The sequence below is a fragment of the Silurus aristotelis genome, assembly GCF_946808225.1.
Source record: "Silurus aristotelis genome assembly, chromosome: 1".
NCBI classification, from domain to species: Eukaryota; Metazoa; Chordata; class Actinopteri; order Siluriformes; family Siluridae; genus Silurus; species Silurus aristotelis.
The window spans coordinates 29,330,504-29,356,794 of record NC_139574.1 but is presented as its reverse complement, the minus strand read 5'-3'; the positions used below and the strand labels follow the sequence as shown (position 1 = coordinate 29,356,794).

At 36.2% G+C, this 26,291-nt stretch overlaps 2 protein-coding genes across 7 annotated transcripts in view; both read right to left on the bottom strand.

Moving 5' to 3' along the window:
• Nucleotides 1–382: 382 nt before the first annotated feature.
• Nucleotides 383–12,713, bottom strand: scgn (secretagogin, EF-hand calcium binding protein). Its single transcript, XM_083542841.1, has 11 exons — nucleotides 12,442–12,713; nucleotides 12,289–12,359; nucleotides 10,280–10,372; nucleotides 8,498–8,587; nucleotides 8,346–8,402; nucleotides 6,977–7,054; nucleotides 4,580–4,635; nucleotides 3,714–3,759; nucleotides 3,563–3,622; nucleotides 2,966–3,034; nucleotides 383–1,874 (listed from the first exon to the last, which is right to left on the bottom strand). The coding sequence occupies exons 1-11, from the start codon at nucleotides 12,509–12,511 to the stop codon at nucleotides 1,746–1,748; spliced, it is 819 nt and encodes a 272-aa protein (XP_083398967.1). The 5' UTR covers nucleotides 12,512–12,713; the 3' UTR covers nucleotides 383–1,745.
• Nucleotides 12,714–15,928: 3,215 nt separating this feature from the next.
• Nucleotides 15,929–26,291, bottom strand: part of LOC310741999 (F-actin-uncapping protein LRRC16A-like) — a 53,224-nt gene continuing 42,861 nt past the window's right edge. The window contains exons 31-39 of one of the 6 annotated variants that reach the window (XR_014538116.1): nucleotides 23,787–23,980; nucleotides 23,411–23,517; nucleotides 22,782–23,166; nucleotides 20,850–20,898; nucleotides 20,103–20,315; nucleotides 19,876–20,004; nucleotides 19,570–19,685; nucleotides 18,921–19,043; nucleotides 15,929–18,374 (exon numbers count right to left, since the gene is read on the bottom strand). Coding sequence is in view for 4 of the 6 variants with exons in the window: in XM_083570489.1 (XP_083426615.1) it covers nucleotides 18,223–18,374; nucleotides 18,921–19,043; nucleotides 19,876–20,004; nucleotides 20,103–20,315; nucleotides 20,850–20,898; nucleotides 22,782–23,166; nucleotides 23,411–23,517; nucleotides 23,787–23,980 (1,352 nt within the window). In the remaining 2 variants the exon portion in view is untranslated. The remainder of the gene's footprint in view (nucleotides 18,375–18,920; nucleotides 19,044–19,569; nucleotides 19,686–19,875; nucleotides 20,005–20,102; nucleotides 20,316–20,849; nucleotides 20,899–22,781; nucleotides 23,167–23,410; nucleotides 23,518–23,786; nucleotides 23,981–26,291) is intronic. The other 5 variants (XR_014538117.1, XM_083570489.1, XM_083570490.1 and 2 more) reach the window with 5 other exon arrangements.

Here is a 26,291-nt window from a genome sequence, read left to right as displayed (position 1 = left end):
TTCTGGTTTTTATTCCTCCAAATTCCTTCCAGTTGACCTGCAATTACATCACTCCAAGTTATTTTTAGTTTTTTTTTTTTTTTTTTTTTTTTTAATAAACCCTTAAAAGATGCTAAATGCTTCAGCAGACAGACTGTAAAACCTTTCACTAAACCTGAAATCCCTTGTATTATCCAAAATAACTTTTAAAGAACTCTTGAAGAACGCTTTTTCTTAAGAGTGTATGAAAACCTCAATTTTAGGATTAGGACAGCTTGTAGCTATTAAGAAGAAGCCATTAATCTTGTTTAAAACATATATTAAAATGCTTATATTAGGATATTATTTAACACAACACATTTCTTTTATTATTATTATTATAAATAAATAAAACAGGAGTCACTTTATACCTACAACCTTCTTTATTCAAAATCACACCACTTCAAAGAACATGCAAAACAAGACGTGTTGCTCTTCTTTAAATGTGCACTCAGTGTAGAAATAAATGGCAGGGCATGTCGAGAATAAATATGTTGCACAAATTCTACACAGTTAAATATGTAGGGCTGCGCTCAAACCACAGCACATGCAAACACTTGCTGCTAACTGCTAACTGCTAACAACGCTACATGTTTTGAAACTACAGTACAGACACATGCTAATAATCACACTTTTACCATCACTTACATGGCTTCTCTAATGTTTATTCTCATATCTGTCCATCATGTTTTATTTCTGTCATGGAAACGTCATACAATGAACAGAATGATGGGATTTGCTGTTGATTGCTATTGATTGATGTTTAAGCATTGCTGTGTGCAATTAAATGAATTGAAGATCTGGCATGGGTAATTGTAAAAAAAAAATCTTTTGTGTTAAATCAGTCAGAATTTTGTATGAACAACACAGCTAACTTAAGCATTATATTCACTTTAATTTATTTTGTTAGCATTAACACATGGCAAGTAATGAAACTTAAGCCGTTCCTGGACTTAAACTGTAGTTAAGGGACCATGAAATCCAGATCAATTCCATTAGGTTGATTCTCATTAGGAGCTGAAATAGTACTACAAAAGTATTTTATAGGTTTCAATCTCTCTCTCTCTCCTGTATCTTTATTAACACACACGCTCAGTGTTAGCTAGCTATTATTATTAACTATGTGCTGCTGGAGTAATACAATAATATCAACTAAGTGAAAAATTCAGCTAGTTATCATTAAAAAGGTGGTGACATTTGGACAAATTAGGATGTGTGTAAAGGAGAGGAAAAATAACACGGTTACAGGTAATGAGTTTGTATAAGCTTGTTTAGAAATAAACAATTTGAAGCCCGAAACATATTTATTATTAAACTGAATGCTGTAGCTATCATAACAAAAATGAAGAAGCTCCGGAATACAGCTGTTGTTTGTTTGTGCAGCTTTGTGCTGACACACACGCATGCACTCACACGCACACACACACACACACACACACACACACACACACACACACACACACACACACACACACACACTTACACACAAACACAAAATAAAGGTGAGTAATGAGTGATACAGTTATTTTCTCCTGGATATAATAGCATCTGCTGAAAACTGATGTTAAATGAACCCCAGGACCAGTGATGTCAGAACAACGCTGTTTAAAACATGAAATTATTAGCATGTGTCTGTAACGGTATTTAAACAGATTATAAAAAAGCACACATTTTTGTAATAAACACTCCCACAGATTGATGTTGCGTAATTAACTCCATCTAAGACACTAGGGTTTAATTTTCACCCCTAAACACAGGGCCAGCTCATTCTTCTGAATCTTTCCATCTTTATTCATGTCACAATGACGCAGCAGCAGAACTCTGAGCTGGTCCAGCTCCGGTCCAGAGATACTCGGCTGAGAAAGTAGAAAGAGTAAGAAGATGTTCATCATTTTTAACACTTTCATTATATAAAAAAAATTATATATATATATATATATATATATATATATATATATATATATATATATATATATATATATATATATATATATAACAGTTTGTAATGCTCAATTGTGTATTGAATTGTTAGTCATTTTGTTAGAGCTACCACATCCCCCATCACTCTGCTTTATCTCACTCTCAAATCATCCAGCACCCAGTGTATCCAGGTAACTCTCCTGTCCATTCCAGTATACTTTTAGATAGCATGCTAATACTTGAGATTAGAATTTATTACAAAGAAAGAAAGGTATTAAAAAAAGTGTATTGCATGCAGATTTTGTGTGAAATTGAACTTTCAAGAAGTTTAAGTTTATGGGTATATGTTTATACAATAGTTAAAATCTTATTCAACTTTTTACTTATATTTATCATACCAAATTCGTCCAAATCCTGCTTAATAAGCCTTTAATACATGCTTCTAATGAATTTTTGGTTCTTATATCCTTCCTATAATTTCTAATAATGTTTGTAGATTATCTTTGAACTATTGTGGTTCCAGTGAGGTTTGTAGAACTGAAGACCTGTTTTTGCAGGTTTCTCTCATGAAGAGCTTCTGTTCCCGAGAGTGTGTTTAATTCTACAGCATTTTTAACAATATATTATTATATCCATTACCAATTAGTATATCCGTTTTTGTTTTGTTTTGTTTTGTTTTTGCTTATTTTCCTCATGAGGAAAAAAGCAAAAACAAAACATTATTGTATTTCTGCGTACAGACTGTTTGTTTAAAACAGCAGGAATTTTTTAAAGTTAAAAATAAACTCGTTAGATAAAGATAAATCTCTTTAGCTCAGAGATATTGAATTAAAGTGTCTGTTAAATAAATTTAAATGTGGAGAGCAAGGAAATTTAAATGTGTCTCTTGCAAATCTGTTCCACTGTTAAGTATTCACACACACACACACACACACACACACACACACACACACACACACACACACACACACACACACACACACACACACACACACACACACACAGGTGTAATGAATAACAAGCTCACCCTAACCAGCTCCATCATGTCTTTGACAAATCCGTCCACCTCAGGTCCCTCAAGAGCACCTGTTTTACTCTGTAACAATAAATCAGCAATTTTTTTTGACTTAATAAAGAAAATATAGCAACTTACACCACAGTAATTTGAAAATAATTACAGTTTTATTTTAAAAAGAACAACTTTTAATATGCAACACTATCCTTTAAGAGTCACAGGTCTGCTGATACAAGTTAATTCCATTCCACAGTCAATTACATTATAGCAGCTATAAACAATCATCCCCTCACCAACACCACTACCTAATTCCCTCTCTTGTAATTTATAAGACAAAAAACGGGCCGTTCCTTCCAGCAAGAAGCCTAATTACATTACGTTACTAGGTGGGTCCTCAATCATGTTCACATTGTTACCACAAATTAAAAACCAATGCAAATTCCATTAAATATAATGAAAAAGTAAATCACAGCAAGATCACCAATACAACAGGCATAAATTAACAAACTGTGAAAAAAATATTTGTATATCTGATACATAACAGTCTAGTTTACTCACCATAAAGGGCAAAGTTAGACAGAAAAGACACAGCATGCCAAAGAAACTTACAACATCGTAATGAGTAAAGATTTTTTCAAAGTCTTGTTTTCTTTCAACTAGAGTATTTGCCTGAGGAGGAGGAAAAGTAACAGAAAGGATAAGTGCATTCATCAAACCACAATCAGTATAATAACAAAAAGGAGGCTGAAAGAATTCTTACATCCATCTTAAACTGCAAAAGGAAGTTCTCCTGTAAAGCCAGGATTCTGAAAGACAAACAACAATGACCAAAGTAACACCATCAAAAACACAATTATGATCTAGTTTTGAGGCATCTGTGCCACACTCACTTTACTGTGTCTGACACAGAGACCACACCTTCACTGCGAATGACAGGGACAGGGACTTTATCTTTTTAACTAGGACTGACAGACACAAAGTTCACACTTCCTTTACCAACACTGACAGACACAGGGACCACATCCCCTTTACATGACTTTAACAAAGGAGTTTTAGTCACTAGCCCTGTCAGTTTCAGTGTATGATGTTGGGTGTCTGTATTAGCTGGTTCCCTTTAAGATGTTCAATGTACCTATAAATGACAGTAAAAGGTGTGCCATTTGTATCAATTACAGTAAAAGAGATGTGGCTATCATTTGCTATTATAGAGGTATGGCCTATGTGTATCATTCACATTAAAGAAGGCGTGGCCTCTTTATGTTACCTTTATAAAGAAAATTTGTTGTAACCTCTGTGCCTGTCAATGTCAATTATAGCAGAAGGTGTGGCCTTTCGCAAACAGTGAAGAAGACATGGTCTCCAAGCCATTAATTTGCAAATAAGTATAGAACTGAATGCTTAAAAGACTTAAAAACTATATTTTGTGAACTTTCAATATGGAATTTTTACTGATTTGGACATTTTTGCATTTGTCATTTGTTAATTTTAACAAATTAGACATGGCACATCTGTTTTGAGACAAAGCTTTTATTCCTGGTTGCAGTAACTGCTTCTACTGTATAGTTTACCGTATTCTATTTACCGACCTCATTAATCTGTCCACAAAAGCACATTAACATGTGTTACCTAGCTAAATCATTCAGATCCAAGCGGCCATCTTTGTTCTTGTCAAATATATTCATCTGCCAAGCAACAGAAGAGAGAGAGACAAAGAAAGAGAAAAAAAATAAACATCTAACACAATAATATTGAAATATATTCCAAAAATTCTGCATCTAATATCAAGACCTGCCTTAAATGGATATAAAACATTACAGTAGGAACAACACAGTAAACCTTTTGACCCTACTATATGTTCCATCATATTACTATCATGCAGCTAACACAAGACTGGAATACATTTATCCGTCCTGCCGAGCAGAGAGACAATGAGTGATCAGGTGATGTCTGCTGCTGTCTATTCTAGTCTTAGATTAAATTGTCTTCCCATAAACAGGGTCTTGGGTCATACACACACACACACACACACACACACACACACACACACACACACACACACACACACACACACACACACACACACACACACACACTCGAGCCAGACACACCATCATCTTTGCAACATCCATCAGGTATGGCAATAAAATACAATTTTGGTGGTTATCTGTTGCAGAATGAAAAAGCAGGGGCGTAGACCAAGGCTCATGGATGTTGAAGCAGAGATGGATTACATTAGATCAGGAGGTGTAGTCTTAGTAATTCGTGTTTCTCACAGCAAATACATGTACTTTTATCTTGAGTTTATTGTATATAATAATCAATTAGCATCTAATAAATTAAGAACTAAACTGCCTGTTTTATGCAATGTGACCCAAATTCAATTATTATCCATATTTGGATTCTACAGTTTTTGCTTGGCATCATTAGCCATTCTTTGACAAGAAACTATTTACATCCAAAATAAAGCTGATTCTAATATACTGTCTGTTTTTGTCAAAACATTTTTTTAACAAAAAATTGTTATACTAAAAAATCAGTGTCAACCAAAAAGTCAAAGCTTGGGGAAATTACTAGAAGTGTAGCTTAGGTGTAGTAAGGTACCTGGGGGTAGCTGTTTGAAACTGTGCAATTTAAATAAAATGATGAATGTATTTGGGCCAGAAAAAAAAAATCACAATGCAAATTATTTTTGCCTGCGGCCCATGACTGAACTGACCCTGGAAGATATTATTTTGCGTGTATTGAGTATCGTAGCAACTTCCACACAAACAATACTTTCAGTCTTATAATTTTTTTTAACTAATCAAGAACTTAGGTATGGATGTGTCATAGACCAGCATAAACAGAGCACAACAGCAGTGTGACTTTTAAATCACTTATAGATTATCATCTGTAAAACATGGTGGTGGTAGTATTATGGCTTGGACTTGGCTCTAGTGTACTTGAGTTTCTTTAGTAATTTTACCTAATGTACTCTGACCCACTTTTAAGCAAACTAAAGTGTATTTTATAAGACATTGTTTATGCCCTCTAAGAGTCCAGGTCCAGGTCTGGTAAGACCCAGTGGATCCACTGAAGTTAAAGTGAAAAATATGGTGGACTGTTGCTTCATCTTACAGCACAGGGCAATGACATAAAACAATATAATTTTTTTGTCTAGGTTCATGAGTTGCAATGATCTCAACTGAACCAACAAACACAAATCCAACAAGCTCTAAAACCAAGCAAGAACTAAAACCATGTTGAATTACAGGTCTGGCGGAGCGTTGGTTTATGCATTTCAAGACTTGACAAAAAGTCGTTAATTACAAAGACACACTAACAATGAATATTTTAATCAAGCCTGTTCTTTGAGTCTGTATAATGTATGAAAAGGCTATGATTCCAGTATAGGTTTTAATCTCTTTTAATTATAGCTGACATTCTGCTCTTTGCCCTCACGGTCATTGTTCCATGTCATTCCACTTTTAGATATATGGGCTCCCTTTGAGTGAAAGCATACATTGCTGACGGATTAATGACTAAAATTACCGGCTTGCATGTCACCAACGTCTGCTGAAGTGAATTATAAAAAGCCACAGGATGTGAATCTGTCGAACTAGCAGCTTTTCAAAGTACTTGTTCAACATACACGTCTAAACAACAAACCTCACTGCAAATTGTAATTGCTTTAAAATCAATTAGAAATAAATGTCAGTCAACAAGCAACAGAAAAGAGTATGGGAGAAAATGTTGCACTTTAAAAGCGCCAGTGCATCACGTTGTGAGTTGTCTGTTCAAAGCACTGTAGGTGGTCGCTTTGAGAATTTATTAAAAGCTCTACATTCGTGGAAAAAGAGTGAATTATTGGCTTTATCTTTCTTTATTTACAAGCCAGACAATAAAAACAGACCTTATTTTCAGATAGGACTAAACAGAAGCTCTACAATGCTTATCATATCACATTAATTAGCTTTAAGAGCTTGATATCCTGGAGACTATTGATTAGTGGGTGACAAAGAAAAAAAAAAAAAGGAACGTTACCATGGCATCTGTGTATTCGTCCAGCTTGTTAGAGGACACTTCCTTTTTGTGCTGTTGAAAGAGATCCTTCAGGAAATTCTGTAAGAGGAATTATTATTACTAGTGTTAGATATCATTAATAAACTGAATTATCCAAAACCTGAAAAGTTTTGCACTATTGAGTTAGGCCATAATATTAATTGGCTTGATCTACCAACTTATTCAACAAATTTATTGTTTAAATGATAGCACAAGTCTCCATCAGTTCATTCAGAGAAGAAACCAAAATTCATGTATCAGGAATGAAAAATGTACAAACTTGGAAAGTTGTGACTGATCAAATTTCAATAAACGAGTTTGACATCATTTGACATGCAATTTAGTGTTAACCGATGTGCAAGATCTCAAAAGGTTACCAAACTGTGACTTAATATTCTTTGGAATCCTTGAAGAAAAACACGTCAAGGCAAAGAAAGAGAACTTGACCCGCGAAGGAGAGGCGTAAATGTAAAACCACTCACAGGACAACATAAAGAGTGGAGCAAACTCTACACATAGAGTTCCACATAGTACCCCAAAGACCTTCTTTGGGTTGAGGTTTTCCCAATCTGTATTCTGTATTTAAAATAAAAATAGAACTTTTGTGAATTTGTTGTGGAGAAAAACAAATTAGTATGTGTGAAACAAGGTGGTGGTAGAGTTTTAATTCAAAATCAAGTCAAGTCAAGGGCTTTTATTTTCATTTCTACTATACACAGTGGTACACAGAACACAGTAAAAACGAGACATCGTTCCTCCAAAACCCTGGTGCTACACTAAATAACATAGAGCTACAACACAACATAAAGCTGCATAAAGTGCAACCTTGCGCAAACAGTGTAGACGAAAAACAGTACAGACAGACAGACAAACAGTACAGACAGACAGGCAACACAAGACAACACAAGACAGTGTGGGACAATACACATAGCACAAGATAGCACTGACCAGTAAACCTACTCTATGCTCTGAATATACAGTACTGTGCAACGAGAACTATATAAAACTATAACCGAGAGTATATGTAAACAAGCACAATGCAATGCAAAAACAAATCCAAAAGTAAAGTGGGGCCGCGAGATTCGAAACCGCGATAAATCGAGAGACGACCGAATACTGAACTACTCAGCAGCAAAATTCTCAGGTTAAGAATTCCTCTACCATGAATGATCTAAAATGCTCTTCAGAAAGCTCTTTATAATATTTACTTATCCACTAAAACCTACATTTTTTAAACCACAAACCATGCATTGTTTGGAATCTGCCTCACTTGAATGTCACATTAGATAAAATTCCCCATCAAATAAATAAAGGTCAATGTTACTGTGATTAGGTTTGTGCCTTTTCTTACCCTCAGCTCAGCTGCAGAAATATATCCACTGCTGTCTGCATCATACTTTCTCCAGATCTGTTAAGAGAAAAAGCAACCCGATTTATCCATAAGATAAAATATTTTTTTTAAAATGTGAAAGCGTCATAATGATTATAATGATGATGGGGGACCTTCATAAACTCTACGCTGTTGTCCAGAAGAGACTCACGGTGGAACAACAACAGAAAGTTCTCTTCTTCTGGTAGGATCATATTGGCGAGCTAGAGCAGACCACAACACATGGAGAAGATAATATAAAGGTTAATGCCTTAGAAATCTATTCAGGAGGTTGCCCCGAGGCCATATCGCTTCCTCTAGTGCCTTTGTTTTTTTTTCTGGCCATTGTTTATACTTAGATTTAAAAAGCTTTTAATGTTTAAATGATGGATGGTTCTGATCTTCTCAGAGGATAATGGACAGATAAAATAAGAAGATAGAAAGTCACAAAATTGTTATTATTGCCCCTGGTTCACTGAACTTTCAATTATTTTTGCTATTTTGGTACAACAACAGCCTCTGTGATTAATATTTTTTCCTTCTTTTTCTTAATACCACCATCCTACACGATGACTCACTCCTTTCCTTCAGTGAATACAAATTTTTTTTCTTTTGCATTCATGTCCTATTGCTTGGCAACTGTAACTAAGATTCTTAAGGAACAACCACAACTTGACCAGATTCCACATAAGATTAGATGATGTCTTCTTTTAAGTAAAGGACAATAATACTTGTGATTGTGATTGCCACTGGCATGCACAACCGAGTATGAAATAAATGTCAACTTTTGTCTCTTTGGCTCCGTTACAGAAATCACTTGGATCATGATCAACTCTGTGCTACATCATGAATACAAAACTAGTCCTTTCTTCCTTTTAGGAGCCATAAAGACCTTCTGAAACATGACCATGCAAGCAGTTTCCGCTTGACCTTCAACAGCTGAGTGTGCATGCTTTAAGATTTCCAATGGTGCACTCAACTTATCCAGGTGAATAAGGCTAATATGATGTGGGGGTTTTCTAAATAAGGTTTAAAAACCAACCCAAAATCCATATTTTGTTCTACAGAAATCCTACTCTGGTGCATGCTTGTAGTTAGCTACCTGCACAACTAGTCGAGTTATTAAAATTTTAGTTTTGTTAGATAAGTAGTGTTTCTGATTTGAATATATACACAGCTACAGTAGTTCCTACCCCCAAAACACGTTTGCCACTATGGCAGCTGATAATTATTTTTGGAAGTAAATTACCACTCTACATTCTACCATGCAGGAGATTAGAAGATACAAATCTTAAACAATAAACAAGATGATGTACTACTAAAAAAACTAACAAATGTGCAAAAAATCCCAGAATTTGTTGACTACCACAATGACTTAAACACTATGAATGTATCTGTCAGACCTGTTGTAAAATCACAAATCTGCTAAATAATGATTTAATGATTGGTAGACTAGTGGTCTAACCAAAAATACATAAATTAATTTATATATAAAAAAAGCAATTATTATTCCTTAAATAGCACATTACCATAAAAACTAAGAAATATTTAAAATAGTATTCTTTCTGAAGTAGCATGTTTAAAATACAAATGTGTCCAAACTATCATTATTTGTGGACTGGCAGGTTTACTAAAAACTTGACATTTTATTAATGGAATATTGTAGATGCTTTTATCCAGGTTTACAACACACTTTTTTTTTTTTTTTAAATGAGCAGTTGATGGTTAGGGGCCCAGCAGTGACAGATTGGTGGTGCATTCCACATCATATGCTGATGTATAAGTCAAAGCTAGAGGGCAAAAACCTATTTCATAATAAACTTTCTGTCTCTCACTGAACAATTCTGAAGCTAATCATCCGGCTGAGTTTTGCTTCAGTCTCATAATATATAAAGAATTGTTGATTAGGGTCTCACTTCCTGAATCTGCAGGCGACCATCAGCTGTAACATCGTAGGCAGACATGAACCTGGCCTTCAGCTGCTGCACCTTCTCCTCTGTTATCTTATCCTAGAGAAGCAAAGAGAAAAACAAGCTGGTTACTATGACCACTGGTAGCCTGTTTGCCCACACACACACACACACACACACACACACACACACACACACACACACACACACACACACACACATACACACACACATACACACACACACACACACACACACACACTCACACAAAATATATAACACCAACAAATGTTTATCTACCACAATATCTGAATAATTATATACCTGCTTCTTTTCTTATATATTTGTTATTTGTTGATTAAAATGTTTTGCCAAATTTCTATTTTTTATGAATACACTGTCAGTACTAATGTGGTTGAGACTATGCACATGATAAACTAAATAAACATCATTACTTTAGACCAGTCATGTTGAAGATCAGACATTTATGCTCTGGAACCTGTAAACTTGAGCCAAGCTGCAATTTTAGATTGCATAACCTAGATAATGCTAGTGTCAAACAGGGGGTTGTCATGGTAATGTTACATTATATGATTTTTTATTGGCAATGTACCCTTATATTATATATTATGCACATTTATTAAGGACTATACATATTCATTTTTGACGGATTTTTTTTTAACTTTTATAATAAAACCCTACTCATTTGAATGTATTGAATATTTGACTGTGTTTGTGTGTGTCAAAGTCTTTCTAATTTGATATTTCCTGTTTCCTGTAGTTCAACCATACGTTTCTGTGAAGAAGCATGCTTATCTTTTAACAGATCTGTGTCATGTTTAATGCAGGGAACTCATGTAGTGACAAAAATTAAATTATAAACTAAAAAATACAAATAATAAAGCGCATGCCGAACTCATCACAATTACACATCATCATAATTTCATCTAATCAATTCAGAACAGCTCCACCAAATCAGATCATCAGAACATCAGCAGGAGTTTGTGCAGCAGTAGAGCTGAGATAATGAACATTTTGTTTATCTTGATAGAGCTGACTACAAATGTTTGTGCACCCTTATTTTATATAGGCTACTTCGGAATCAACGAGACACAATATAATGACAAAAGTATTGGGACACCTGATTTTCCCAGTCATATATTGTGCTTTTCCAAACAGTTACCACAAAGTTAAAGGCACACAATTATATAGGATGTCTTATGATGTAGTAGCATTACATTTTTCCTTAAATTAGTAGACTAAAACCTGTTCCAGCATGGCAATGCCCCTGTGCACAAATGCAGCTCCATTAAGAAATGGTTTACATGGGTTGGACTGGAATATCTTGAGTGGCTGTTATAGAGATTTCTTCTTAACCATAATTCATCTTTGGGATGAATTTAAAAGCTGATTGCACTTAAATTGCAATCAGTACCTGATGATACTGATCCTCTAGAATGAGCACAAATCTCCACAACCACACTCCAAAATCTAGTGGGATATCTTTCCAATAGAGTGGATGTCATTACCATTATATGGGGACTAAATGTGTAATATAAAGTTCAAAAAGTACATACGAATCTTAGAGTAGGTGTCCACAAATGTTTGTCCATATAGTGTATTTAATGTTTGTTTCTGGTCAACACACTCTCTTAGCATCTGTTAAAGGTACATTTTGCAGGTTAAGGGTGTGTAAGAGCCATTTTCCTGATTCTCATTTATTCTTAAATCATACTATTTGTGGGTTTGAAGTTGTTAAAGCTTGCATTAATTCTGATTAATAAAATAATTAATAAAATATTTTAACATGCCAAAAGGGGGTGTTAAATTTTGAGCATGTTTGTACAAAAAACTGGCAGACTATGTAGTAACAAATAAAAAGTAAAAAAAAATAAAATAATAAATCAGTTCTGTAATGTATAATAATCTATAAACTAAAGGGAAAGGTGGTCAAAACTTTCACTTGACTATCTTTATAAAAATAGAAGATTCATTTTAGTATTTTTGTAACGTACCCCAGGTCCCAGTTTTATCAGAAGGTGGCGAAAAAATGCATCTAGCTCGTTCCCTTCAATGTAGCCATTATCTGAAACACACAAGAGAACATCTAGAGTTCATTCATTTAATAATTCTTTCAGAAACATTTTTTAGAATCTTTATATTCTCACCATCTGCATCAAAGTGTTGCCAGATGCATAGAAATCCTGCAGCATCCAGTTGGTCCAGAGCACAGTCCATGTCCAGAGGTGAAATTGTTCTTTTTACAGAGAGGAAATAATAAACTATAGAGGAGGAAGTAAGAGAATTACACTGCTGTTTCACCCACCGAGAATCTGAACAAAGTGGGAGGGTGAACTAACCACTAACTGTACAACTCCATCTACACCCCCCCCCCTCTCTCTCTCTTTCTCTCTCTCTCTCTCTCTCTCTCTCTCTCTCTCTCTCTCTCTCTCTCTCTCTCTCTCTCTCTCTCTCTCTCCCTTTATCTCTCTATCTCTCTCTCATGTTTTTCTCCCTCTAGGGCAGCATGTTTGTGTGTATGTGTGTGTGTGTGTGTGTGTGTGTGTGTGTCATCCATTATTTACAACAGACCCAATATATTTGAGATAGATAGATAGATAGATAGATAGATAGATAGATAGATAGATAGATAGATAGATAGATAGATAGATAGATAGATGTGTATTTCTTTTGTTTGTTTGATTGTTTGTTTTTTGTTTTTTGTTTATAGTTACAAAATTATCCTGCACACTGTGAAGTTTAGAGTTGAGTTCAGTGTCACTTTGGCACCATCTAGTGTCAGTTCCCTGTATGCGTGTGTGTGCGCGCGCGTGTGTGTGTGTGTGTGTGTGTGTGTGTGTGTGTGTGTGTGTGTGTGTGTGTGTGTGTGTTGTGTGTGTGTGTGGGTGTGTGTGTGTGTTTTGCTTGGCCTTGTAGTGTTTTTTGTAAAGTACCCTTGACTGGACAGCTAGTGACTGATGGCCCACACTTAAACATAAATCCCACATTGCAGGCCAGAATAAGCCCACAGTAAAAAAGAAAGAGAGGTAAGAGATAGAGACAGAGACGTACAGAGAGTCCGCCAGTTGGCAGGGACTCTAATAGGGGTACACGGACGGAGAGAGAGAATACACCTCCTTTGCCTATGACTCCCAGACTGTGATGACAATAAAACACTAATTACTCACTCCACATACAGTGGCGTGTCTATACACAAGCACACAAAGTTTTGGAACCTCTCCTAAAATTACCTGTAAAACAGTTTCTGGAATCTCATTTAACTAGGGCTTTATTTTTAGATTATTATTATTATCATTATTATTATTATTATTTAAATATTATTATATTTTTGGGGTATAATAATATTGAAATAATAATAATAATAATAATATAAAAATAAAGCCCTAGTTAAGATCGCCTGTACTTAATTACTGTACTGTTGCAGCACACGATGATGTATTGATTTATAAAATATTAATATAATATGATAACAGTGGAAGGTGGTCAGGGCCAGCAAAGACTTCTCTGCTGGCCTAAACGCTATCAGAAGCACTGACCTACATTTACACCCTAAATTCTAATATTTGTTCCATGAAATTGTATTAATTTATTCCCAACAGTTTATTCTCTTCATCTTGTAGTGTTTCTCTTGGCTGCACTGCTTCCAGTAGGTGTATGTGGATGTTAGATTTTTTTTGTCCAATCAGATTTCAGCCTCTATCTGCTGCCATGTCAATCTAATCTGCCCAGGGCCTTCAAAGTCTGTTCTGCTGGCTTTTTACCATAGTCTCTTTAAGAAATAGCTCTGTTTCTTTAACCAATCAGATTTTAAATTCGCCTCACAGGGCCAGCTAGCTAGAACGAAAAGTTTGACCGGTAAAACACACCTGTAGCTCTGCAAATATGAATACATCTGAGTTAGACTTTTTTATGCCTACGGAGGAAGAGAAATTTATTTGGTCTCGGACATACGTAAAAATAATTTTCCAGAAAAGCTAGACATCGTGAGAAGAGGTCAGACCAGCGAATACGAGCGGTACCACTGGCTTACAGCCTCTGAGGAGCGGTGCAAATTATGAGTCTGCATCTCTGGTCAGTAGGTTGTATTTTATCAAATGTTTTTGTCATGTTATTAGACAAATATTGATTCTGAACTGCTCCAGATGATGTAGGTGCACAGTTGCGGTTGTAGTGTCGAGGTTTCTTGCTTTAGTAAAATGGTATTCACCCTCCATATGTGAAATGTCTCTCTGTAATGACACACGTTGGTATATTGCGTTTTTGTATAGTATTGATGGTTTCTATATTTGCGACGTGATAGTGGTGGTATTAAAAGGTGGATTAAGTTGGGTACGTCCCCACTGAAGGCCCAGGTACCAAATGCACAGCCCGCCACTGTATGATAATATTCATTTAATATAATATTCATATTTTATAATAATAATTATAGTAATATATTATTAATATAATACTAATGATATAGATTATAATTACTGTAAGTATTTGGAAATACCCAAGTGGGTGCCTTTGTTTGAGTGGCACGGTAAACAGATGACCAATCAGAGTACAGGATGGATCAGGTTGAGTTTATAAATCTTCATATTTCATGATGATAATGAGAGCAATATGAAGTGGGTGATATAGATTTTTGTACCATACATAAAAGTGTACTGGTAGATTGTTGTATATGAAAATATGACATCCCCCTAAAATAAGCCGCATCTTTTGGAGCAAAGATTAATACAAAACCCGGTCTTATTTTCAGGGAAACACAGTAGTACTTTTTTTTATTGTAAATGACTTTGTTAAAGGCTCAATATAAAAGGTGTTTTATAAATAATTGTTTGATTGATTGACTGATTGAATTACACTACAAGGACAAATGTGTTTGGACACCTGGCCATACAATTCATGTTAGATTTAAATGTGCTTGTGAAGATTTGAACTCATTCAGCTACAGGTGTGTTAGTAAAGTCAGGTACTAATGTAGGATGAGGAGGCCTGGTGTGCAGTCAGTGTTCCAATTATCCCAAGGGTGTTTTACAGGGGTGAGGTCAGAGCTCTGTAGAAGGCCATTAATGATCATCCACTACAAATCATGTAAAGCACATATTCATGGAGCTGGCATAGCATAGGTTTGGGTCTCCTAGTTGAAGTGACGGGCAAATGCAATGCTACTGCATCCAAAGACATCGCATATAATTGGTTGCTTCAACTACTGCAATAACAACCACATATGGCAGTAAAAAAAATGTTTAATGGCCCAATACTTTTGTCCATATAGCTTTTCGCTGAGGCTGTACTTTTAGCTCCATCTAATTGATGAAAATATGTCAAGATCAAAATAACACAGGAAGCTGATATAAGTAGGCTGCATAAAAAGTTTCTTTTCGGCTTCTCCCGTTAGGGGTCGCCACAGCGGATCCTCCGCACGTTTGATTTGGCACATGTTTTACGCTGGATGCCCTTCCTAACGCAACCCTCCCCAATTTATCCGGGCTTGGGACCAGCACTAAGAGTGGCTGGGGATGGTTCCCTGAACGGGAATCGAACCCGGGTCGCAGCGGTGGGAGCGCTGCATCTTAACCACTAGACCACCAGGGGACCTATAAGTAGGCTGCATAAACTTCAGTAATAAACACACTACACCACAAATGTGTAAAATCAGTTTTAATCCGATCGATAGAAACGTGTCCGCAAAATCAAACGTCCACAAACTACAGAGAGCACGAGTGAAACATTAGTTCAAACGAGATCAAAATACTGTCATGAAAAAAAAGAGCTGATTTTAAAAAGATCACATGATACATTATATATTAACACTGATCAGCATACATACAACAATCAGTTCATCTTAAACCATTCAGGAAAAAAAAATATCAAATCATTCATATCAACAACATGTACATCTTACAGGACAAGGAAAGCCTGCTGTAAAAAAAAAAAAAAAAAAAAATGATGAAAGCACCAACTCTTTTTGAGTTGAATGTGCTTTAATACCTTTAATCGTGGGTATTAAATTAAACCTTTAAATACACCAGGAACAATCAAAACCACAATTTCTTAAAAAAAATAAAATAAAAAAAAACAATTGTGAAAAATAAAGCACTTGAAAAGTGTCCTTATTAAAAAAATATTTTATTAACACGAGTCTGGAAATGTACTGAAGTGCAGATGAAACATCAACATTTATGCGTGGTCAGCCGTTCCTTCTTGAAACACAGAGTGCAAAACTTTCGAAATCTCGACTATTATTATTTTTTCTCCACAAAGTGATTTTCTTTTTGTCATTTTTCAGATGCTTTATGTTCAGATTTCTTGCTTGATGTTCATGAAAATTAAAAAAGAAACCTGGTGTGTATGACAAAAATCTACTTTCAATTTTTTCTTATTACATTTGAATGTATTTAAATAACATTTTCTGCATGTTCACAGCTCACATTGGAACTCATCATAGGAGCTACATTTGTTCGTGTTTAAGAATTTTCTTGTTAATTTAATTTAATACAAAATTAAATTACTGTAACTGTGTTCTTAGTTGTAGAGTAAGACCTTGAGACCTGACAGTGTATGTGTAAATACACACACACACACACACACACGAAAGATTGGAAGAGAAAGAAGTGATAAACAGATCGCTGTGAAAGATGTGATATGTGGCAGAAAAAGAAAAAGAAGTCTGGATCTAGGATTATAATAAAAAGGAAAGCCTGGTTTTACAGGATTATTAACAGCCAGGAGAGTTTGTTCACTCATTACTATACTCAGTTTTTTTTTTATTTTGATCAAAATTAATTCTTAGTCTGATCTTAACTCATTGCAAATAGAGAAATCACTCATCCCTATATCAGATTAATGTTAATGCACAGAAGAATAAATACAGGAAACAATCTCATACGATCATAAACAGAATATAGAATCTTAAATCTTAAAAATATATCCAATCTGATCAATGATCATCTTTTTTAAATGAAAGAAAATCACCATAAATAAATCCAAGTCTGAGCCTAGATGAATTATTCATCATTAAACTGGTCTGAACTTAATCAACAAACTGCAGTAGTAGTCTGATCCCAGATCACCTTGAACTGAATGTGCCTATTGCCAGACCACAATTGACCAGAGAAAAACAAAGGATTAAACACCATATAAGTTGAATTATAGAGATGGATACGATCCCAAATCTGATTTTGGGTCAAAAAAGGGAGAAGTCTAATTCTAATTTAAGATGAATAATTCAGGAAGTATTTGATCTTAGATGTGAACTCAAGTCACAGCTAAAGTCAGATCTACCATGTGTAATCTTAGATCAGTTTTCCTGTATTTCTTAAAAATGTTGTCTGAGAAACAGCAGGCAGATACACGACAAACATGCATTATGACTAAAAAGCAGGACACAAATGTTTAATCTGATCTCTTACAGTATGTGGAGTCTGATCTATTCATCATAAACCACAGACGAAAAAGTCCTGACAAACACATACATACACACACACACACAAAACTGAGAAATCTTTTGTACTTATTATGTTTGTTTTGTTGAAAGGATAATTAAACATGCACATAGTATGAGAGAAGCCGTCAGTGTCCTGCTTGGTCTGATCACAGTATAGTGGAGCTCTAAGGCACAAGGGCAGGAGAAAATCGCCCCCTAGTGTCGGTGCAGAAATGAGAGATCGTTCAAAGCTTTAACAGTGTTTCAGCCCTAATTAGCAAAATAGTGAGGAGGATATTAACACAAGACACGTCATACGGCAAAATCTTTCCTGTCCGGGGTGAAGACACCAGATCAGAGGTTATGGAAGAATTGAAGAAGTGTGTATTATGAACACACACACTTACACACAAACACACACTTGTGTATCCAAGAAGAATGCATAAGTACTGTTAACAGTCTTGATTCCTAAAACAGGCGAAAACAGAAAGTGATGTGATCTCTCTCTCTGATGTTATATAAAAATAAAATCTTTATCTGCTTCCTCTCCAGAATCTGCCGATTTGCTGCTCTGGCTCGAGTCCTTGTCCTTCTCGGCAGATTTGTCCTTGACTTTTGACCCGCTTTCATCTGAGCTCTGCTGGTTTGAGCTTGAGGTTCTTCTTACTGCAGTCAAAAAAACGTGCCGGAGAAAATTATTAGCAAATAACAAATCTTACACAATTTACATAAAATAAAACAGCATTATCTTTATAACAGCAACTCTCAAACACTACAAAACTAATATCAATCATGTGGTTTTATTCTAGATTTGATCAAAGTGTGTATTTTCAAAACATTAGTTTGGTGTTACTTTACACAAGAAAGTATACATCAATGTGTACATCGTAAGTAGTATATTTCTCTCAGGGTGCCCCCACTTAACACAGAGTTGACAAAAAAAGGCCAAGTACAAATACAGCACAATCATCACAAAGACAAAGAGTAATGTTCCAGCTAACACTAGGACACAGAGACACAAACCATTAAAACGCATCAAGTGTCCTTTTTGTTATCTGAAACAAGGTCAAAGATCAGTCTGATTCCTCGACAGGGACAGTGGAGTCATAGTGAATCAGACTGGTCTTTGACCTAATAAATGTTAAATGATTAAAACTAAAAGTTGCTGAAATGAGGCATGAGAGGTGAAAGTTCAGAGATGAGAGATCTAACCAGGTCTGGAAAGGGACGTCCTGCGCTCTCGCTCGCTCTCTGCCTCCTCTGCGGTGTGTGCTGCTGTTTTCTCCAGCTCAGGCTCCAGTTTATATACGCTAGCATCTCCACCACTCATATCCACTGGGGAGAGGATCAGTGCTTGGTTTAGCCTTTACCCTCATTCATCAGATTATCTTTAGGTTTGATTTTTTTTCATTATTTAACCTTATTCTTACTTTCTTCTTCATTTATCAGATGCTTATTTGCCCTAATCAGACTTCCTTAATTTGACTCTTTTCAGCTCTTTATCATCTGATATTCAACCAGATATTGTCCCAAAGCAGATTTACAGAAATTAATAATTCTGAACATACATTTTTAAATGAATAAATTGGTCCCTATACATTAAACACGAGTGATCAATCCAATCCAGTAGCAACAGCAGAATAGAAAAACTCCCCTGAGGTATGAGGAAGAAATCTTGAGAGGAACCAGACTTAAAAGCGAACTCATGCTCATCTTAGTGACACCGATTGTCTATTCATTTTAGACAATTCATTTATTGTTGAGGTTATCAACTGTTCAATGATGGATACTTGAGGGTGTGGCAATTGTGGCCCAGAGTCATTGTAGCAAACTGTTTATATTAATTACAGTCCGAATTCACCTTCATGGTACTGGAGCTTAATCCTCCACAATGGTCTCTTGAATATGACTCTCTTTAGCTCTTAATCAGACTCTAATCCTGTAGGGTTTTGTAGTCTGTATCAGATGCTGATGGAGCTGTGGCAGATGGTAGATGTTATGAGTCAATTGACAAAACAAACATAGTGACTTGGGTGAAAACATGGGAAGACAGACATGAAACAAACACATGAAAGCAACTGGGGGAAAAAATAAAAATGGACTACTACACTGTACTATAGCTCCAGGTTTGTAATTAAGATTATTAATAATGTAATTAGTGTTCTACCTTCCTGAGTGGAGTTCTTGGAGCCTGGAGTGCTCTGTGGAGGATTTAGGGATCCGTCCTTGTCCCAGGGCACTTTCCGAAGTGCAGGTGGAACTTTCTGTCCTCCTCCAGAAGACTCTGAGCTTTCGTCTGGCGAAGAACCAGTGTAAAAACGTGAGAGTAATATATATAGCAATGCATATAATGTACTTCATACAGCATGTGTGTGTAAATGATTTAGAGTGTACCGATGTTGCGTGTGCTGCTGCTGCGGGGTTTTTGTGGAAGTGCCGGTCGAGGGCCTAGGCTAGGTTTAGCACTCTGAATTGGAGGTTTGGGACTTGTTGGCGTTGGGCCTGACCCTCGGCTTCTCTGTGCTGGCTCGGGTTTAGCATCTCCCCCAATCCGAGGAATCCTGTCAGGGAGAGTCACAGTGCTGCTGACTTCCACCTTACCCTGACCTGGAGAACCACAAAGAGAGAGAGGTGTAACACATACAACAGAATCTCACAACATTAACTCAAAGGTTTTTTTTTTATTATGAATAAACACAAAAGAGAAACTTAATTGGACTGCTTTATAAACTAAACATTGTAATTTTTTTTTAATTAAGCTAGTTCTGTAAAGCTGCTTTGGGCATTGCTCTACAAAAAAAATTCAATTGAATGCTTTAAGGTATTAACTTTCTAACCAGCACATCTGTGATAAGGCTAATCTGTAGGGTTTACCATATACTAACACCCTGCAGGATTCTTTGGTTTTGTCCATCTTTACATATACGGTCCAAAATTTAAAATGCTATAAATAATATTAGATATAGATAGAGAATGTCACGCCACAGATCCTTATTGACATACAATTTGTCGTTGATATATTTGAGCGTGAATTCATATCTATGTTAAGCAACATTGTAATAAAGATTAAATGTAAATTGTTTTAATATGGACAACCGAGAAATCAAAAGTTCTGCACGCTGCTGGGCAGAGAATCTTCACCTGATGGAGGTCCGTCTGGCTTCTCTGGACTTGATGAGGAGTCAGAGATCTGGCATTAAAGGCATAAATAAGAACATTAGAAAGTGATGTTATGACAAAACAACAAATATCCAGTGTTTTTCTATGTCTTTACACTGTCTATGTGTAAGACAGCAAAAAGCGAACTACTAATGTATTAGCATCACATTAGAAAACGCAGAAACTCAGTAGACAGTAACTCATTTTATAAAGCTTCCTGAAGGAACTTGGCTCCCAGAAAGTGGTGATCAATCCAGATAAATTTCCAATAAACTCTCTCTGGATCATTATAAAAGATCCTCCTGACATGATGCCAGATGGATGCACGGAGCTTTAGGTGAGCACAGTGAAATTTTTAGCTGACACAGGCCTGGCAATCCACAGTCTCCTTTCATGTATTGATTTTTATGTAATGAAAAAATGCATTAAATATATTAAATGCATCCTGCCAATATTTGAGTGTTCCACTACATCTTCTACTTTAGCAATGCCATTAAATATTTTGCATGACTAAGGTGTACACGTGTTAATTTAATTTAACATCAACCCACTTTGTTTCATAGTGTTAGGACATTACAAATCTTTAATAAAATGCATGGTAATTAATTTGAATATAGACTGCAGTTCAGACGGTAACATCCAGATGGCGCCATGATTTTTTTTTTCTTTTTTAAATACAGTCCGTCTGGAAAGTATTCGCAGCGCTTCACTTTTTCCACATTTTGCCATGTTAAAGCTTTATTAAAAATTCTCCCATTATTTTTTGTAGAACCTATAAATTCCATCAGGTTGTATGGGGCATGTCATTGCACAGCCATTTTCAGATCTTTCCAGAGGTGTTCAATCAGGATCAAGTCTGTGAATGTCTTTAAGTTCCCAGCCAGATCCCACACCATAGACACTCCTTTGTTATCTTGAGTGTGTGCTTAGGGTCATTGCCCTGTTGGAAGGTGAACCGTCGCCACAGTCTGAAGTCCAGAGCTCTCTGGAGCAGGTTTTCATTGCTCTGCAATGTTTCAGGTGTACATTGCTGCATTCATCTTTTCCTCAAGCCTGACTATTCTCCCAGTTCCTGCTGCTGAAAAATAGTTGGTATTGGCCAGGTGATCAGCAGTGCCTGGTTTCCTCCAGACTTGACACTTGATATTCAGGCCAAAGAGTTACATTTTTGTTTCTCATGGTCCGAGAGTCCTTCAGGTTCCTTTTAACAAGCTCCAGTGCTTTTTACTGAAGAGTAGCTTCTGTCTGGCCACTTGACCATACAGGCTTGATTGGTGGAGTGCTGCAGAAATGGTTGTTTTTCTGGAAGGTTCTCCTCTCTCCACAGAGAAACACTGGAGCACTTTTAGAATGACCATAAGGTTCTTGGTCACCTCCCTGACTAAGGACCTCCCCCGATCACTCAGTTTTGCCGGGACGGCCCGTTCTAGGAAAAGTCCTGATGGTTTCAAACTTCCTCCATTTACGAATGATGGAGGCTTCAATGCTGCAGAGATTTTTCTGTACCCTTTCCTGGATCTGTGCCTCAAGACAATCCTGTCTCAGGGTGTCTGAGTTTCATGGCAAAGGCTGTGAATACTTATTGTCGTGATTCTTTTTTTTTAATACATTTGCAAAAATAAAAAATAAACTTATTTCACGTAGTCATTATAGGGTATTGTTTGTAGAATTATACAGAACTATATAAAATGATTTAATGAATTTAATCCATATTGGAAAAAGTCCAACATAAAATGTGGAAAAAGTGAAGCGCTCTGAATATTTTCTGAAATCACTGTAAAAAAAAAAAAAAAAAAAGCTCTAGCGTTTGCTCTAAATAAAAATTAACCGAACTATTAAGCAAAAGTGATGAATGTATAATAAAAATACAGTAATTATTCTGCTAATTCAGGACCATTTATGACCTCATCACACCTTGGCTCTCTTCTCCTGCTTGGCCTTCATCTCAGCAAGCAGGCCAGAGCCCATCACCTGGAATCCATATTCTGGCGTCTTCAGTTCCTCAGAATGCTCCGAACTGCTGCTGCGCTCTGAACGTAATGACTGGGACTTGGCTTTAGGAGACAAGGGTTCATCTGCAGCTTGGGGAACTGGAGATAGTGGTGGCACTGAAGTGGAAATCTTCTCCTTGTCTTTCTCCTTGTCCTTTTCCCTGTCTTTCTCTTTGTCCTTCTCCTTGTCTTTGTCCTTCTCCTTGTCCTTGCCTGAACGGGATTTGATGAGGTTTAGGAAGCCCCCTTTGCGCATATCACGTTTCCTTTCAGCATCTAGGGAGTCTGAGGCTTTCAAAGACAGCTTCCTGATGTAGAAGGGCAGATAAGCAAGAGAAGATCATAGAAAGAAAGAGAAACGTAATAAAAAAAACATGACCGATAAAAAAATGTAAATGGGAAAAAAAAAAACGAAACCAAAAACAAATTGAGGAAAAACCAATTTAAATTATTTATTCTTGCTTATATTCCTTCTAAAAACAAATGTACATTCAGCATTTATATTGGTATTTAAATTGTTATCATGTTTCATCAGTGAAAAAAAGTACTGACTTGTCCATCTTGGTCACTTTCTTAGAGAAGAACTCATCCACACCCTCATCCACCCTTCCCATTAGGCCATTCTGTTCTCCATCCTGAGATGGCATTCTGCAGACCTGCTGTTAGGAAAAAGCAAAGGAAATGTCTTCCAAAGATTGCACTACAGAAATGCTTATATGACTTGACCAGATAATAACAATTTAATAATAAAAATAATATATACATTTAATTTAATTTATTAAGAAATATACAATAATTGAAATAATTGGAAAAAACATACAGGTTTAGAACTTGGATTTTTTTTTGTTAACTAATTTAAGGGAAAGTCAACCCAATCAAAAAGGTCAATAAACAAAAGAAATTCAAAAGCATAAGTGAGGTCACTCACAGGAACCTTGCTCGAATGGGTCTTTTTGTTCCTCTTGGGTCGTAATTTGGTGTAATGGTGGAGTTTCTTGGCTTCCTCGGATGGAAGCTCTCCTGCAACTGCTGGCGGCTTTTTGTCCAGTTTGGCAGTAGGTAAAGGGTCCTCAACATGGATTGGAACATTCTCAAGAGCCTTGTCCAGGTCAAACTCCATCTCTAATATACAGGATCAACCAATGAAGAACCTCAGACCTGAATAGTTACTCTTTTCAATTAAAAACAACTAACCAATTCCTTTATCATTAAACAATTATATATATATATATATATATATATATATATATATATATATATATATATATATATATATATATATATATATATATATATATATATATATATATATATATATATATATAGTGAGGAAAATAAGTATTTGAACACCCTGCTATTTTGCAAGTTCTCCCACTTAGAAATCATGGAGGGGTCTGAAATTGTCATCGTAGGTGCATGTCCACTGTGAGAGACATAATCTAAAAAAAAAAATCCAGAAATCACAATATATGATTTTTAAACTATTTATTTGTATGATACAGCTGCAAATAAGTATTTGAACACCTGTCTATCAGCTAGAATTCTGACCCTCAAAGACCTGTTAGTCTGCCTTTAAAATGTCCACCTCCACTACATTTATTATCCTAAATTAGATGCACCTGTTTGAGGTCGTTAGCTGCATAAAGACACCTGTCCACCCCATACAATCAGTAAGAATCCAACTACTAACATGGCCAAGACCAAAGAGCTGTCCAAAGACACTAGAGACAAAATTGTACACCTCCACAAGGCTGGAAAGGGCTACGGAGAAATTGCCAAGCAGCTTGGTGAAAAAAAGTCCACTGTTGGAGCAATCATTAGAAAATGAAAGAAGCTAAACATGACTGCCAATCTCCCTCGGACTGGGGCTCCATGCAAGATCTCACCTCGTGGGGTCTCAACGATCCTAAGGAAGGTGAGAAATCAGCCCAGAACTACACGGGAGGAGCTGGTCAATGACCTGAAAAGAGCTGGGACCACCGTTTCCAAGGTTACTGTTGGTAATACACTAAGACGTCATGGTTTGAAATCATGCATGGCACGGAAGGTTCCCCTGCTTAAACCAGCACATGTCCAGGCACGTCTTAAGTTTGCCAATGACCATTTGGATGATCCAGAGGAGTCATGGGAGAAAGTCATGTGGTCAGATGAGACCAAAATAGAACTTTTGGGTCAGAATTCCACTAAACGTGTTTGGAGGAAGAAGAATGATGAGTACCATCCCTACTGTGAAGCATGGGGGTGGTAGCATCATGCTTTGGGGGTGTTTGTACCAAATATTAACATTGACTTTCTCAGGTGTTCAAATACTTATTTGCAGCTGTATCATACAAATAAATAGTTAAAAAATCATATATTGTGATTTTTGGATTTTCTTTTTTTAGATTATGTCTCTCACAGTGGACATGCAGCTACGATGACAATTTCAGACCCCTCCATGATTTCTAAGTGGGAGAACTTGCAAAATAGCAGGGTGTTCAAATAATTATTTTCCTCACTGTATATATACATACATACACACACACACACTATATATATATATATATATATATATATATATATATATATATATATATATATATATATATATATATATATATATATATATATATATATATAAAAATGTTACATTACACACACACACAAAATCCAAAACTACATGGCTCTGTGTGAAAAAGTAATAACTGGCCACCCTTAGCAGCAACAACTGAAATCAAGCATTTGCGATAACTTGCACTGAGTCTGTTACAGCTCTGTGGAGGGATTTGCTTCACTCATCTATGCAGAATTGTTGTAATTCAGTCACATTGGAGGGTTTTCAAGCATTAACCGCTTTTTTAGGGTCACGCCACAGCATCTCAATAGGATTCGTGAGGACTTTTACTAGGCCACTCCAAAGTCTTCATTTTGTTTTCTTCAGCCATTCAGAGGTGGACTTTCTGGTGTCCTGCTTCAGTTTGAGGTCATGAACAGATGGCCGGACATTCGCCTTCAGCATTTTTTGGTAAACATCAGAATTCATGGTTCCATTTATCACAGCAGGTCTTCCAGGTCCTGAAGCAGCAAAACAGCCCCAGACCTTCACACTACCACCACCATATTTTACTGATGGTATGATTTATTTTTTCTGAAATGCAGTGTTCCTTTTACACCAGACGTAATGGGGGACACACCTTCAAAAAAAGTAAAATTTTTGTCTCGTCAGTCCACAGAGTATTTCCCCCAAAAGTCTAGTGTATTATTAAGATGTTCTCTTGTAAAACAGAGACGAGCCTTTAGGTTTTTACTCAGCAGCTTTTTTTCCACTTGGAACTCTGCCATTTTTTCCCAGTCTCTTTCTTATGGTGGAGTCATGAACACTGACCTTAACTGAGGCAAGTGAGGCCTGCAGTTGTTTGGATGTTGTTTTGGGGTCTTTTGTGACCTCTTGTAC